Genomic DNA, 15,607 nt, shown 5'->3' on the forward strand with positions numbered 1-15,607 from the left:
TTGACCGGCCGCCATTTTGAAACGGTTTGAGATAATGACTTCCGGTTTGCGCGAAAAATTTTCTTTTTTTATGCTCTTTTGAACGAGGTATCACAAAGGGGGTCTTCCCATTTGAAAATTAAAAGTTAGGGTCCGTAACCCCCCCAAAATGGGGCCCCCCAATATTTTGGGGGGGTCAAAAAGTAGCTCCCTTTGATCTAGGAACACCCTCCAAGTTTCAAATCTCTACCTCAATTAGGTCAAAAGTTAGAGGGGGGGGAGGGGACTTTTCGAACACCCTGTAGTTCCATAGTTTCATATCTTTGCTCAGATGAGAATCAGTTGCTTCCCTTTTGGGAAAAATTACTTCAAGTTAAAAAGTTTTTATTTTGGCGAAAATTTTTTGGACACACATTGATGATACAGAGCGAAATTTAAAAAAAAAATAAGAAGTGAACATTCACTGGCGATTAGTAATTAAATCATATATAAGCCATCTTTTTACAGTATTCAAGCCAAATTTATAATTTTTTTTTTTTTTTTTTTTTTTTTTATGCGTCAATAGCACTGACACATTATTATTATAATGATAATTAGGGAATGCCATGAAATTAATAAAAGTTAAGCATGGACTTCATATCGTTGGATCCGCAATGTGCAATAGGCCACTACACAAGGTGGGAATTTACTTAGTACATCAACAACGGTATAGTAGGAATCATCACAGTGTAACAACAGTAGGAATTTACAAGTACTTCATCAAGTTAGTTTCCTTTTACCAATCCGACTGATTCAAAGTGATGCTTCAGTCGCTTATCAAACCTTTAGGAGGTCATCTCATAGTATAGATGTCTCATTTTTACCTTCAAATTCAGAGGTCAGGGTCAAAACTGTTGAGAGGATGTGGATTTCATTTATCCTTCCACAATGATACTTGATTGCCTGAAGATTTAAAAAGGGAGTAACACAGCAAGAATGAAGGAAAAATTTGAACTCCTCTAAGAAACTTTTATCGTCAGGTTCGATTTTCTCTAATAAATGCAGTAACAAGACATTCCAAGCTTGAACTATTTCCGTGGAATTGGCTAATTCACATATGCCGTTCAGATGAGGTAATACAATTTTTAAATCATCAATCATTGAGTATTTAGTTAAATCAGAGACAACATCTTTCCAAATATTGGGTTTGACGATATGGAAATCCTGGCACAGCTTGACAGCAATTTTTAAAGACTGTTGGCTTCTAAAAGAAATTAAGAGTTTGATCAGTTCCTCTTTGTTGCAACACTGAAATCCTTCTATAGAATAAACAAGGCCACTTTTCTCTAATTCATTCAGGTACATGAGGGACTGTAAATGACTTTGGATACTTTGAATATCACGAGCAGTTACTTCTTCGAGTTTTTCTCGAGATGGTATAATGGCACAAAGACACTTCAAGGCACGGAACTGTACTGATATAGGTGTGATATCATCAAGATCATAAGCGAAAATCAATCCCACTAAATATCTAATTGAGTTTTCAATATCACTCTCAAGGATGTAGCAAGAACGAATTAAGTTTTCTTCCATGCTCGATGCTGATACATGCCTGGGGCTAAATACCATTGTTTCATCAAGAGATCGGTCTTGCATCATATTATTTGGTTGCAACCAGGTTGACAGTAGTTGTAGTCGAATATTTGTTAAATTTACTGAATGTAGTTTTGCTATAAGTAAGGCCGCGTTGTTAATATCAATTTCATTTAAAGTATGGTTGATCGTCCGCTCAATGATGCTTGAATCATGATAAAGCTCCTTGATCAATTCATGTGGGTCGAGCACAAGGTTCAGATAATCTGGCTTGGCTAGCTTATGTGTGTACAGCACATGAGTGGTAGAAATTGTTAGGTATTTTTTCTGAATTTTGTTCAGACAAGTTTCCGCGCATGAACTTGGTTCTTTCGCAAAAAATTGTTTAGTTTGCATTAGGCATAATTCTGCAGCTGTCAGTTGATCCGCTCCAGGTGGCAAATGATTGACCACATGATAAAGAGAAGCACTTGCCATTTCTAGATTTGTAACATGTTCTACACACTCTTTCACATCTTTCAAAAATTGAACGTTCTTTTTATGAACACACCAGTCACTTTCTGTTGAGGAGGTGTCTGCAATTGTTGTTTGGCTAATGGCGAGGGTGCAGATGGAATTCTTGTCGATGCCCAAAATGTTCAAGACGTCGAACCATTGTTTGTAAGACTGGATATTAAATTCATGCTTCACAACACTCCACATATCAGCATGGGTGTTAAACCAACTTTTAGCTAAAAATTGTACAGGTAGCCTGTACGCTGCAATCGCAGGAAGCTTTTGTGAGGTAGAGAACTTAGTCTGCCAAAATTCTTCTTCTACTGAGGTGGGTTCACATAATCGTTGATACTTCATAAGAAAGAACAATATTATTTTAAACTTGCGGTAATATTCTATGTCATGTGTTAACAATTCTAATAAATCAACAATGACTTGATACAACTCATAGTAGTAATGATTCACTTCGTTCCATAAATTCAAGCTTAAAAATGATTTGAGCTCTTCACTATTTTCTAGAAAAGTTAATATATCACCGCATCGGGTACGTATATGTTCAGTTGAATTTTTCACGACAATCTTTTTTCCCCCCACCAAGTCTATTTCTAGTTCAAACTCAGGCTTCCATGACAACATCAGATGTTTTAAATGGAGAAGCAGGTATTCCTGAGCATCAAAACCAAAGTCTTCGCAGTATTCTGTGAGGATCTGAACACTGATGTCGGGCAGTGTGATTAATTTGGCCAACAACTGCTTTTGTTCTTTTTCTGTCTGCTTAAATGTGTCTGAAAAAATTCAAGAAAAAATTAAGAGAAATTCATAGCTGAAAGCTTAGGAAGATCATAATAGGTTAAAAGGCCAAACAACTAATATCATTATTTCACTACTGTCCGAAGTGTTTTCTTAGAAATTTTAAAAAACAAGTAATCCGCAAAAACATTTGCATAAGGTATAGCTGCTAATTGAGTAAGGTCTTGTATACACGAGTGCCGTTCATAGAACTTCGGACGAACTTGTTCCAGGAACTTATTATGACTTAGCTTTAAGCTTTTCCGTGAATCCCAGTTAGTAGAACTCATTCGCCTAGACTGCACTCATGTGGACAGGGCCTAAAGACCACACTAAAAGGTACCATACTCTGACCTCAACCAGTACAGTTTCCAGGAAATCATTTTTGAATGGCAAATTCGAGGATCCCCTGGATTTCATAATACTTCTGTTCTTATTCTTTTCCACCTACATGCCAGCTTGACACCATCTGCAAAGAAATTGTCTCTGTAACTCCTGGTCTGCAGCACCTCTCCCACCGAAAACAGGTAAATGATCTGCAGAAGAGGGGGGTGCATAGTTCAAGAGCTTGGCTAAAATCACTCCAATTGGTGCCTAGCGAACGCGTAAATTGAAGGGTTCCGCCCAAAGAAATTCGGCAAACTCCAAAATAAGGGCCACCCTAGTGTGTGATAACAGCTTTTATCCTAATTTTTGTGTCATTGTTTACATCATGTCGGGCTGCAAGTCAATTTATATATGTAGTGTAAAAAAATGACTTTTACCTAAGTATGTAAGCAATGCGGGAGCCATTTAGTCAAGAGAAACCTTCAGAGACAAAAAATCCAGTTCCTTACATGTTGAAGGATTCAACTACATACAAGCGCAGACGTTTCGATCCTGGATATACAGTTGATACACATGCCTGGATTTAGCTGATACACATGAATTTGAATGGCACATATTTTCGTGATCTACCACTCGTGATCAGTGCTCTTTACACAGTCTCAAGTCTGGGTCTGACCTGGGTTATTTTCTTCGGAAAATACACTAAAAAGAACCAAGTTATATAATTGCAGCACGGCAAGGAATTTGAACTGACCTTTAGTGGGAAGATTGAACTGTAATAAGCGTTTACTCCAATTACACTGCAAGTAAGTTGTAAAAAAAGATTTTTGTTCTGATTTTAAAGAATTTTTCTTGCAATATTCCATGCCGGTTAGTGAAACATGCCCCAGTCGGTGACAATCATTTCTACAGCTGAAACAAAAGAAACACTTGATCAATTTTTAGCAAACTAGTCAAATAGTCCTGGCACAAAATTCTTCCCGCGGTATTTCTGGTGAAAGAAGTAAGAAAGATGTCTTAATCTCTTTGTCCTGTTGTCTAGAAACAGAATTCCGATGTTGTCATTCTCAATTTTCGAAAATACACCCCCTATCCAAGATGGCGGCCGAAACGACCCCCTTGGGGATGAAATTGAAGGAAACAACCCTTTTGGTCGACTAAGGGGTCGATTTCTATGTATTACTGGTCGTCGAATTCAAATCTGCCGTCCGAAAATCACGTTGATCTTTCTTGAAGTCCAGAATCCAAGATGGCGGTCAAATTTCGGCCGAAATCGGGGTGAGGGACATGTACTCCTGAAAAAGCCGAGTGAGGTGTCTATTCATAGGTCTTTTGAGTCGCAAAATCCGAAAATGAAGGTGAACTTACCTTATCGAGGCACAGGGAGGCTCCAGGCCCCAAAATGGCCACAAAAATGGCCGACTCTGAGGGTCAAAAATTTTAAATAGTTAACTTACGTCATGATAGGTATTGAATCCCTTGTACTTTTGGTCGTAGAATTCAAATATGTTGTTTCAAATTATCTCTGACTTCTTGTAGAGCCCGAAATCCAAGATGGCGCCCTTTGGCTCGAAATATGGGGATGAACAGGCATAAAGTCCTCATGATGACGTGCTGGGTGTCTTTTCCTGGGTTTACTGGGTCAAAAAAACAAATATGCGGCTAAAATAAGTGTTCCTACTCCATGAAAGACATCTAGATCCAAGATGGTAGCTGAAATAGCAGAATGATAGGACAAAAAATTTGGAATACACGCTGTATGGCAAGTCAAGTATCCATTCACATAATACTTGGGTCCCAGGTAATTCATCCACAAGCTCCAAAACTTACCATTCTCTACACTTTAACAAACTATAAAGTTTGACCTTTCCCACCTCATGAGGGGCCTCCAACCGTAAAGTGGCCAATAGAAACCAGTAAAAATGTGACTAAGTATGGATTTATTTTTTCTGTCAACTCTGTAAAATAAAATAGTTAAATATAAAATATTTTTTTAATCGTAATTCCATGCTCTTTTTTAGCTCGTATCACATCAGTCTAATTCATCAACCCATTCCCGTGCTATTTTAAATTATTCTCCATACAATGAATGCCTTCATACACCCTAATCGAAAATACAAAAGGTGTCCCAAAGAAACAGAGAGTTGGCCTGCCGCAAATGGGCCATTGAGGATATTGAAATGTGGTTTGCAGAATCTCTTAGCTTATTTGGAAGCTTTTTAACGAGATCTAATTAAGTATTAAGCTCATTAAGGGAAAAAGTCACATTTTTACGGCAACTTATTGGTGGCAGGTTTAAAAAAAACTCTCCGGAATCAGTAAGGCAACTTTTATTCTATAGCTACACTCTGGAAATACAAATGAACAATGGAAATTAAGTTTGCAACCTTTTACTCCAAAGAGAATACTAATCTTTCTCAGTTCTCATGAATGAAAGTCCAAGTTTGTGGATTCAAAAGTTCAGCCTATGCAAGATTGCCATCCACGCCAGCACGTGTTTACAGATGAGAGCTTTCTCCAATGAGTTTCCCTTGAAAATTTAAACTGCGGTATTTCTGTCTTTCCCTCAACCTCATATGGCATAGAGTATACCTGCCTTTAAAATGTTGAAAGGGATAAAGGTTTTGAATGAAATTGATTATGTAGGACCATAAGCCTCAGATGATCTAGAGCCTTTTACGAGACTAATCTGCTTCAGTTCTTATGAAAACTAGACATGTCCTTCCATTAGGCGCTCAGGAAATACAATATCGTCGAAAAATTGACGGCCAAGCCAGATTTTTTAAGCTTGAAGATGCTGACAAGCTGACTTTTTGTGCCTCTTCGAAGTCTTTGGAACACCTGAAAGTTGTGCTTACACTACCTAATCAATATTATCCACCTATAAACTATCATCCCTCTCAACATTTTAGAGGTAGGTATTCTATGGCATATGAGGTTGAGGATAAAACAGTTTCCGCAGGATTTTTAAATTTTCAAGAGAAAATCATTGGAAAAAACGCTCGACCAGAAACACTTGCTGGCGCCGATGTGGAAGTCTGCATAAAGTTGAAAATTTTCCTGAGAAAGTATCCTCCATTAGATCAATTTTCGTATTTTATAAATCCTTTTTATTAATGTCAATAGCTTAAAATTTCCTTCCTTGTTTACGACTGAAACTACCAAGAACAGTTCTGTTTTCTACCAGCGTTCCTTTCAAACAGTCACTTTGATGATCCATGATCCATGACGATGAACCATGATCAGTAATTTATTGTTTATTAAAGTGTAGAGAATGGTAAGTTTTGGAGCTAGTGGATGAATGACTAGTAATATTTAATATCGATAACATCGAATATTTATTAATTCGATACTTGACTTGCTATACAGCACGTATTCCAAATTTTTTGTCAAATCATTCCACTATTTTGGCTGCCATTTTGGATCTTGATGTCTTACGTGGAGTAGGAACACTTATTTTAGCCTCATATTTTGCTTTTTTGACCCAGTAAATCCAGGAAAAGACACCCAACACGCCATCATGAGGACTTCATGCCCGTCAATCCCCTTTGAAATGCTATAATGCAAAAAAGTTACGTTCTGATATCTGCTCTGAGTAAATCAACAAGTTTTTTGCAAACAATTTTTTTTTGAAATTGTACCTCTAAGTGATATAAAACATTAGTTGAAATACCGCATTTTCTGTAAAGTTGACCATACTTTGTAGACTAGACATAGATCGCAGCATTTGAGGTTGACTACTTCAAATATATTAGAGTTAGAGGATGGACAAGATTTGACCTTCCCCCTTTGAAACCCCATCTAGCAAAGTAACAACAATCTTGAATTTTTAGAGAGGAAATGTTTCGTTAGTTTCGTTTCCAAAAAAAAGTAAAGAGTATGAAGCCGTTTGGCATTAATTAAAATTCATTATGAGGAATTCGAATGTATCAAAACGTTTCAAGAATGAAAAGAACTGGCAATAAAATCTTACACAGAGGAAAATTAAAGTAGAAACATGGCATTCCATTATGAGGTTTGTCTTTGCAAATTTTTAAATTGGCCGACTTTACTTACTTCTTCGAGAAATCTGATAGCCACTTTAATGCAGCCTCTGTAGAGAAATAATGAAGTAAAAACTGAGCCAGATGTAAATCAAGATGTTTGGCACCCAACACTTTCTTCAGTAAAGCCGAAATGCAGGAATGAACAATATATGAATGTTCTAATAGGTAATTCTTGGACTATCAAACAGAAAAAGGAAATGATTCTCAATTCATACACCATGTCAATTTCGAGAAAATACACTAAAATCTCGTTAGGTAAGTCATTTCAGATGGGGGACCAAAAGCTTACCTGGGGAAAATTTAATGGTAAAGTTGAAATCGTGCTAAAACTGATGACGTTGTATCTCAGTGAGAGACAATGCAAAGTAAAGATTGTCACAGATAGAGGTTCTCTTCTCTTCATAATTTTCAATCAAGAATAGGTGTATTTATGCGAGCAGAGATCAAAACATTCTACGGACTTAGAGGAAGAAAAGAGGGTTATTCATATAGGCGAAAAATACACCCAGCCCGAAATGTACGAAACTTTGTGGACTGATAGTACTAGTTGAGAGAGGCTTATCCCTAGCTCCGTTTTTGCAGGAGCCCCAGGGATTCAGCGTTGCCATTTTTTAAAGTCGTAACCTTCAAACATCCATAACTTTCGCAAAAATGCAGTTGCAGAGCTCGTATTTATACCAAAAAACGCAGAAAATTACGCTCTATCGACCGATGCAAAAGAAATTTTAATTTGACTCCACTGTTGCTACGTTTTGGCCATTTTTTTAATTTTAGTAATTATTTAAAATCACGTTACCGCCTAAAAATGTGTTTGCGGTTGGTGGGGATTGAATAAAAACCTGTCAGAACTATTGTTTGTTCGATTCCGCAACCATTGATATGTTATACTTTTCGGAGAGACTTAGGGAACACGAGTTATAGCGATTTGGAAATTCGGCAACACGCCCGACGCCCGATATTGACGCTCGTTTAGGTACGTTTTGCGACTCCGTGTTAAAGCAAAACACCTAGACCAAACAAAATTCGAAAAGTCAGTTCATGTTTTGCGCTTTTTTGAAACTTTCACATTATTTTTAGGAATTCAAGTAGCGGCGGTGTTGCCAGTTTTCAATGAAAACCACCGCTGCGATCAAAATTTAAAGTAGTACTCATTTAATCACGTCCAGCTACATTTGTTAATCTAAACTGACCATTTGCGACATGGTGTTCACAACATTGTCTAATTTCCGTCGGAATTCGCGTAGAGGCGGGGTTGCCAGTTTTCATGGAAACCGCCACCGCAATCACAAAAAAAATGTATAACTTATTTAATCACGTTCAGCCTTATTCTAACTAGCCTCTCTCAACTAGTACTATCAGCCCACAAAGTTTCGTACATTCCGAGCTGGGTACATTTTTTGCCTACATGAATAACCCTCTTTTCTAATTATTCAAGGTTTTCTCTAAACAAACTGATCGAAATTCTCTACTTTCTCACAGTAACTCTTTGAATGGTTGTACGGAAAATATTGTAAAATTTATGGCATAAATTTTACTGCAAATAACGAGATCATGTGAATATTATATCTTCAAGCATTTAAAAAATAAATAAATAAATAAATAAATAAATAAGAAATAAAAAATCTTTTTTATATCAGGTATTATTTAATTTGAAACTAAAGGAAAAAATCACAAAGTTAGATATTTTATCAGTGGAGTTGAATTATCATTCAGAATTTCAAACTCAGTACTAAAAATTATTTTTATAATAACATTCCTAAATCCAAAATGGGCCTGTTGCAAACTTTTGCTAGAGCCAAAATAAGAGTTGTAACTCAGATGAAATGTCTTAAAAATCACGATGAGTGCATCGGCAAAGTCTGAAAAACGCTCCTTACTTCATAATTTGCATGAGAAAGTTGCGTTTTTTGAGCTCCCCCTTTCAAAACCAATACCATGGCACAGGTGCACATTTCGTTAGAGGAGTCATTCTATCCAACCCCTGCTCATATAGATGCTACGCAATATTCAACAAAGCCGTCGCCATTCCGCCAAAACACTGTGATGAGACGATGATTCTAACCACCTGATAACAATCAGCGTGTTTACATTAACATTTTTCTCTCGTTGATAGATATCCACTTTCACTGACCTCGCACTCTACTCAACTTGCGGGTGGAAGCGTCGGCCATGTTGAGCAGGGATTGAATGGAACGACTCCTGTAACGAAATGTTCACCTGTGTCGTACTATCCTCTTGGAAGCGGAAAGCATAAAAAAACACAAATCTCTTACGCAGATTGTGAAGTTAGGAGTGCATTTCAGAGTTTGCTGACGCACTCATCGTGATTTTTGAGACATTATCTATGAGGAACAGCTCTCATTTATGCTCTAGCAAAAGTTTGCAACAGGCCCATTGTGTTGCAAATAACGTTTCACCATTCAAATAACTGAAACGGCACTGCCTCATTGCAACTTATTACTTTGTTCACTATTTGGAGCGCAACTTGGAGCAATGAGCTGCAAGCTAAACTCAGCCTCATTTTGATTTTGTGAACAAAAATTATGATCACATAGAAAAAATAGAATTTTATGGTTAGATAGCTTGAAAGTGCCACCAAGTGCTCCACCCACCACTTATTTTCACTTATCTCCTAGTCCAACATTATCCAGTTGGAGCATTTGTTCATAAGGAGTTGAGCATTTGTTCAAACATTATAACATGGCTCAAAGAATTAGAAGTGAAAAGCCCTACAGCCAGTACACCAGCAGAGGCTTAATGGCTTATGGTATATTGTAATGAGGCTTAACCAGGTATATTTAACAGACCGTTTCAGTGTTGCATCACATTTCGAGATATATCGCGATTTTAGGCCTGGTGCCATAACCCGGATTCAGTCGGTTCGATTTACATGGGATTTTCCATAAGGAACGGAAAGTCAATTATGAAACTTTGATTCTGGGTAGTTTCAGACCGTTTATGCCGGATTTTCTTGCGATTATAGGTTTTTTATATCCTCAAATGTACGTTTTTTTCTAGTGAATCCTCAATGAGTATTGCATTGGATGAATTAATTATACTTAATGAATCAAAGCAAGTCCTGAGAGTGAGGTTATGTTACCCCTTTCTTTACATTCTTTTCTGGAACTCAGAAGAGTATTATTTCTTCCTTTTTGAAAAAGGACAAAGCATTCGGAGATTTTCACTATATTACTGAGTTTATAATCATTATTCAGTTCTCTAACTCATATTATTGCGACGGTATATATGTGTAGACGTTATGTGGGGATGAGTAAAGTTGTAGTCTCACAACCCGCTCACCGCTATGGATACTTACCTTCCCCTAGAAGTTATAAGAAGATTCTAATGAATGCCTATTACCTTGATATACCTTTATTGTATTGAGCCTACGCCAATAAGTTCCTGTCAGTGTCAGTCATGGAGAAAAAAAAGGAGGTATTTGCATTTTGGGCATCTTGGAATTTTTTTATGATGTAGGTCGGCAAAGTGACTTTTATCATACATTTTCTTGGAAATGGTGTAATTTATGGGAAAAAGTCATTCTATAAAAAGTGCTTAAAATTATATCATGAATTGATTTAAGCAAAAAAATGGGACATTATGGTCCGTTTTTTATACTTCGAATTTCAGATTTCGCTGACCAGATTGTACCGACCTGCGTCACAGGGTAAACAAACCTCAAGATGCAAACACCTCCTTTTTTTCTCTATGAGTGTCCGTGTTCGAGAAGTCTCATGTTATCAATGAAGTACCTTCAAAATTTTATCAACATTGAAAGGATCAAACGGAGACAACTTCTCCACAGCGTTATTGTATGCTAACAGTTAGTACCTGGAACATAGTGGCAGCTTTCCTCTGAAAGTATGAACTGAAATGGATTTAAAGAATACTACCTATGTATTGGATTTTTAAGGAGGAAAAATTAAAGATAGTATGAAACAAAAGTGAGTGATGTATCGCTGGAACAATTGCAGCGCAACACTTTAGAAAGGGAAAAAACAAATATTGGTGTCCAATATTCAACTTATTAGTTGCGGATATTTAGGGTTTGTTATAATAGATAGAATTTAAAAGAAAAACTAAAGTAAGAGATGCGCAGAATTATTTTTTTCATAAATTAATGATGAACAGAGTCCAATTTAAGAATGTAAACAAAGGGGTAACATAATCTCACTTTCCGGACTTGCTTCGATTCATTGAGTAAAACTCCTAATTGCAAGAATATCCAACAGAAACGGTCTGAAACTACCCAAAATCAGAGTTTGTAAATTGACTTTCCGCTCCTTAAGGGGAAATCCTATGTAAAACGAACCGACCGAATCCTGGTTAGGGCACCAAGCCTAAAATCGCTATACATCTCGAAATGTGACGTCATCACTAAAACGGTCTATTAAGTCACTTCAAAAGGTATAATCGTCAAGTTCATCATTAGGCCAGAGTCAAAAACTTACATGAGCCAATCTGGTAAGAGCCAATTTATTCATATTGAACATACAATTGATTTGAAGTAATTCTCAACCCTTAGTGGAGACCTTGTTCGGCGCTTAAAATTTGCTGAAGAGGTGATGCATGCATTTAGTCCAAATTATGACTGTATCACAATTTGCTGTCCAGTTATCCCTTTTCTTTTGCAGAGAAAAACAAACAACAACTCTTGAACTGACAAATAGTCAAATGAGTTGGATACGAACATGGTCTACTGAGGATACCCCTCCAATGAAAATCATAATTCAACTTACGGGAGAGGCAGCAGCACTGGCAGAACCACAGAGCCACATAAGACAACAAACCAGTTTTAAGCTCTTGATGTCTTGCTGCTCGCCAAAAAACCTTTGTATGATTTGCCGGAAGCCTGAGACATATTCTGGAATAACCTGGTAATTATAAAATCTAAATTTCAGAATAAATACGATGATTTTCCTTTTTAACGCAATCTCACATGCTTTGTTTTTCTAAACATATTTTCAGAATTCTATTTGTTTTGCCCTAAAAATCAGCACTTAGCCTCATCTTAGTTTTTTTTGCTAATTCGGACGGTTAATTGCAAATATTTGGCCTGGATTTTATTAGTTGTTTTCACACTTCCACTTTCCACTACTATATCATAGTTTTGCTGAGTGGATAAGATCGGCTCACTTCTTATCTGCGATACATTTTTTTATGTACAACCTGCAAAATTTGTAACGTTCTTAACACCAAGATTCACACTGCAGAACACTGTTGCCACTATTGGAAATTAAAGACTAAGGTTAAAAGGTGAAGAATCATCTACTTATTAGCCCTACGCTGCTTGGATTATTAGCTGGATGCAGCTTTACCCCCCGTGATCAGGCGAAGGCGGGAGCGGTCGATGTGAACTCTGCTCATCAAGTAGTTCTGAGCTTTGCGTCCAGAGGCGCGCTGTTCGCAAGCACTCAAAAAATTTTGCGGCAGCTCAAACGATATTCATTTTTCATTTATTTATTTTATTTTTATTTACTTATTTTATTTTTATTTATTTATTTTGTTTTTGTTTATTCATTTTATTTTTATTTATTCATTTTATTTTTATTTATCTATTTATTTTTATTTATTTATTTTTATTTATTTATCTATTTTATTTTTATTTATTTATTTTATTTTTATTTATTTATTATTTATTTTTATTTATTTATTTTTATTTATTTATATTTTATTTTTATTTATCTATTTTATTTTATTTATTTTTATTTATTTATTTTATTTTATTTATTTATTTTATTTTATTTTATTTATTTATATTTACTTTTATTTATTTATTTTACTTTTATTTATTTATTTTACTTTTATTTATTTATTTTACTTTTATTTATTTATTTTACTTTTATTTATTTATTTTACTTTTATTTATTTATTTTATTTTATTTATTTATTTTATTTTTATTTATTTATTTTATTTTTATTTATTTATTTTATTTTTATTTATTTATTTTATTTTATTTATTTATTTTATTTTTATTTATTTATTTTATTTTTATTTATTTATTTTATTTTTATTTATTTATTTTATTTTTATTTATTTATTTTATTTTATTTATTTATTTTATTTTTATTTATTTATTTTATTTATTTATTTTTTATTTTTATTTATTTATTTTATTTTTATTTATTTATTTTATTTTTATTTATTTATTTTATTTTTATTTATTTATTTTATTTTTATTTATTTATTTTATTTTTATTTATTTATTTTATTTTTATTTATTTATTTTATTTTTATTTATTTATTTTATTTTTATTTATTTATTTTATTTTTATTTATTTATTTTATTTTTATTTATTTATTTTATTTTTATTTTATTTATTTTATTTTTATTTATTTATTTTATTTTTATTTTGCCGGTGGCGGCAACACAAGATGAAATTTTAGAAAATGTTTTTCTAAATGAAATTCGATTTGAGTCAGAGGATAAAGTTTGCTTTAGCTTTGCTGACAGAATTTGCAAGGGACAGGTTGTATGCTGGGTTGTAAAAAGAAAAAAAAAAGTAAAATATAAAACAAAAATTTACCTCCAGCTTACTGGTGGTTGTATCAGATTTATCCAAGAGGCTGTTGTGAGGTGAAGTTTCATGAAAAATACTGGCACCTGTAATAATCCAATTGGAGATTAATAATGTTAATTTGAATAAAACCCAAAGACAATGCCCCATTTTACTACGATTAATTATTTCTTTTTACAGAGAGTTTACTCTTCGACAGCAACAAGGTTGAGAAATGGTGCTGGGTCCACACCATTTCACGGGGAAAACAAAGCCAATAAATTCCAAAAATTGTTCAATTAGAGTCAAAGATTTTTTGCTCCAATGAGTACCAGTAAAAAACTGAGGGGGGAGAGTCTTCAGCTCAGGCAGTTTGCATTGGAATATTAAGTTGAATTGAATAATGAGTACTTAATTCTTGGAATTTCTTGGCCTTGTTTTCCCTGTGAAATGGTGAGGACACAGCACCATTTCTCCACCTTGTTACACACAGTTCGGGCCACTACTTAGTGTTTCTTTATCATCTCTTTGACAGCATGCTTCTTAATTGTAGGGTGTTTTAAAATAAATAAGTTAAGTTTAATCAGTGAGAACGAAAACACACCAACTCGGTAACTTGAAAATACTCAATTTCCATTAAAGACAGTTAATTTACATAAAGGTCATTGAAGTTAGCGGGCCTGTTCCAACTTGGACCTTTAATGTGGCCATAAGTACTTGTCTTTCGGTAGCAAAAATCTTTTACTTTAATTAACTTCTTCACTTACTGTGCAGGGTTTTGTGTGTCTTAATAATTTTCATTTTTCCGAGTTGGTGCTTTTTCGTTCTCACTGATTCAATTACCATTTGTTTCATAGGACTTTCTCGATGCCACTAGGCTTGTGTGCCATGAATTCAGCATGAATTTCGAGCTTGAAGAGGATGGCTATTTCTGAGGCTTTTCCAATGTATTTTAGTTGGATACCTAAGTTCCCTCACATCAATATTCATTAATTTTACCCGTGATCTACAAGGAACCTGTTATACTCTGGGCAACCAACCACCACTTTCATGACCAACCTGGGTGCCGAAGTCATACAGCAGTACTAGATAAGATTTTTTTACCATTGAAGAATTAACAAAAAAAAACTGCACCCAACAGTTTGATCATATCAGCAAATAACACCGGCAGGGATTATTCAAGGGTCAACCAAAAAGTAAGTTTGCATAGTTCATACCTTGGGAATTAGAAATTACACATTGAATCTGTAAATAGTTCCTGATTTCTTATGATCAGGGCTCTTTCAAATTACTTTTGGACAGCCATTGTAATTTCTGATATTTTCATGCTTTTTGGGATAGGGATCCTACGGTCTGACAGTGAAAAGGAATCATTTATTTCTGCTTGAAGGGTAAGTTACCTCGTACAGAATGACAATAAGAATACATATTCCAAATGAAAGAGGCTGCAAATGGAGCCGAAGCCAAGGAGACGGCTGGATCCCAGTAAAGAGTTGCCGGACCACCTCCAGGAAATTCCACTCCGACAGACGAAGAACAAAATTCAACGAGTAGTACACTCTTGTTGTACACCTCAAGGGATTTATTCAACATGGCTGAAACATAAAAAACCATGTAATCTGCGCCTATTCTCACCAGGCATCATATTTCAGCACTGCACCTTCAGAGGCACAGATTGCAAGGCAGGGGTGCAGAAAAAGTCGTTCGCCCGAACATTTTTTATGATTCAAGATTATTTCCTCACACACATCCGAAACATTTCATCACTTTCCCACATATTACCAGGTAATAACTTTTTTTGGGGCTCTTTACTTTTGATTAATATCCTCACTTTTCGCATCGTAATCGGATTTTTTTTCGGTGTCGTTTTGACCAAAAATTTCCTAAATGATCTTGAAATC

General features: G+C 35.1%; 1 protein-coding gene across 1 annotated transcript in view; it reads right to left on the reverse strand.

The window, feature by feature from the left end:
* Positions 1–499: 499 nt before the first annotated feature.
* Positions 500–15,607, reverse strand: part of rod (rough deal) — a 136,774-nt gene continuing 121,666 nt past the window's right edge. The window contains exons 21-26 of the mRNA XM_072306313.1: positions 15,107–15,301; positions 13,737–13,813; positions 11,948–12,082; positions 7,219–7,385; positions 3,917–4,074; positions 500–2,831 (exon numbers count right to left, since the gene is read on the reverse strand). Coding sequence (XP_072162414.1) covers positions 817–2,831; positions 3,917–4,074; positions 7,219–7,385; positions 11,948–12,082; positions 13,737–13,813; positions 15,107–15,301 — 2,747 coding nt within the window. The 3' untranslated portion in view covers positions 500–816. The remainder of the gene's footprint in view (positions 2,832–3,916; positions 4,075–7,218; positions 7,386–11,947; positions 12,083–13,736; positions 13,814–15,106; positions 15,302–15,607) is intronic.

This window comes from Bemisia tabaci, chromosome 1 (assembly GCF_918797505.1).
Source record: "Bemisia tabaci chromosome 1, PGI_BMITA_v3".
Classification (NCBI taxonomy): domain Eukaryota; kingdom Metazoa; phylum Arthropoda; class Insecta; order Hemiptera; family Aleyrodidae; genus Bemisia; species Bemisia tabaci.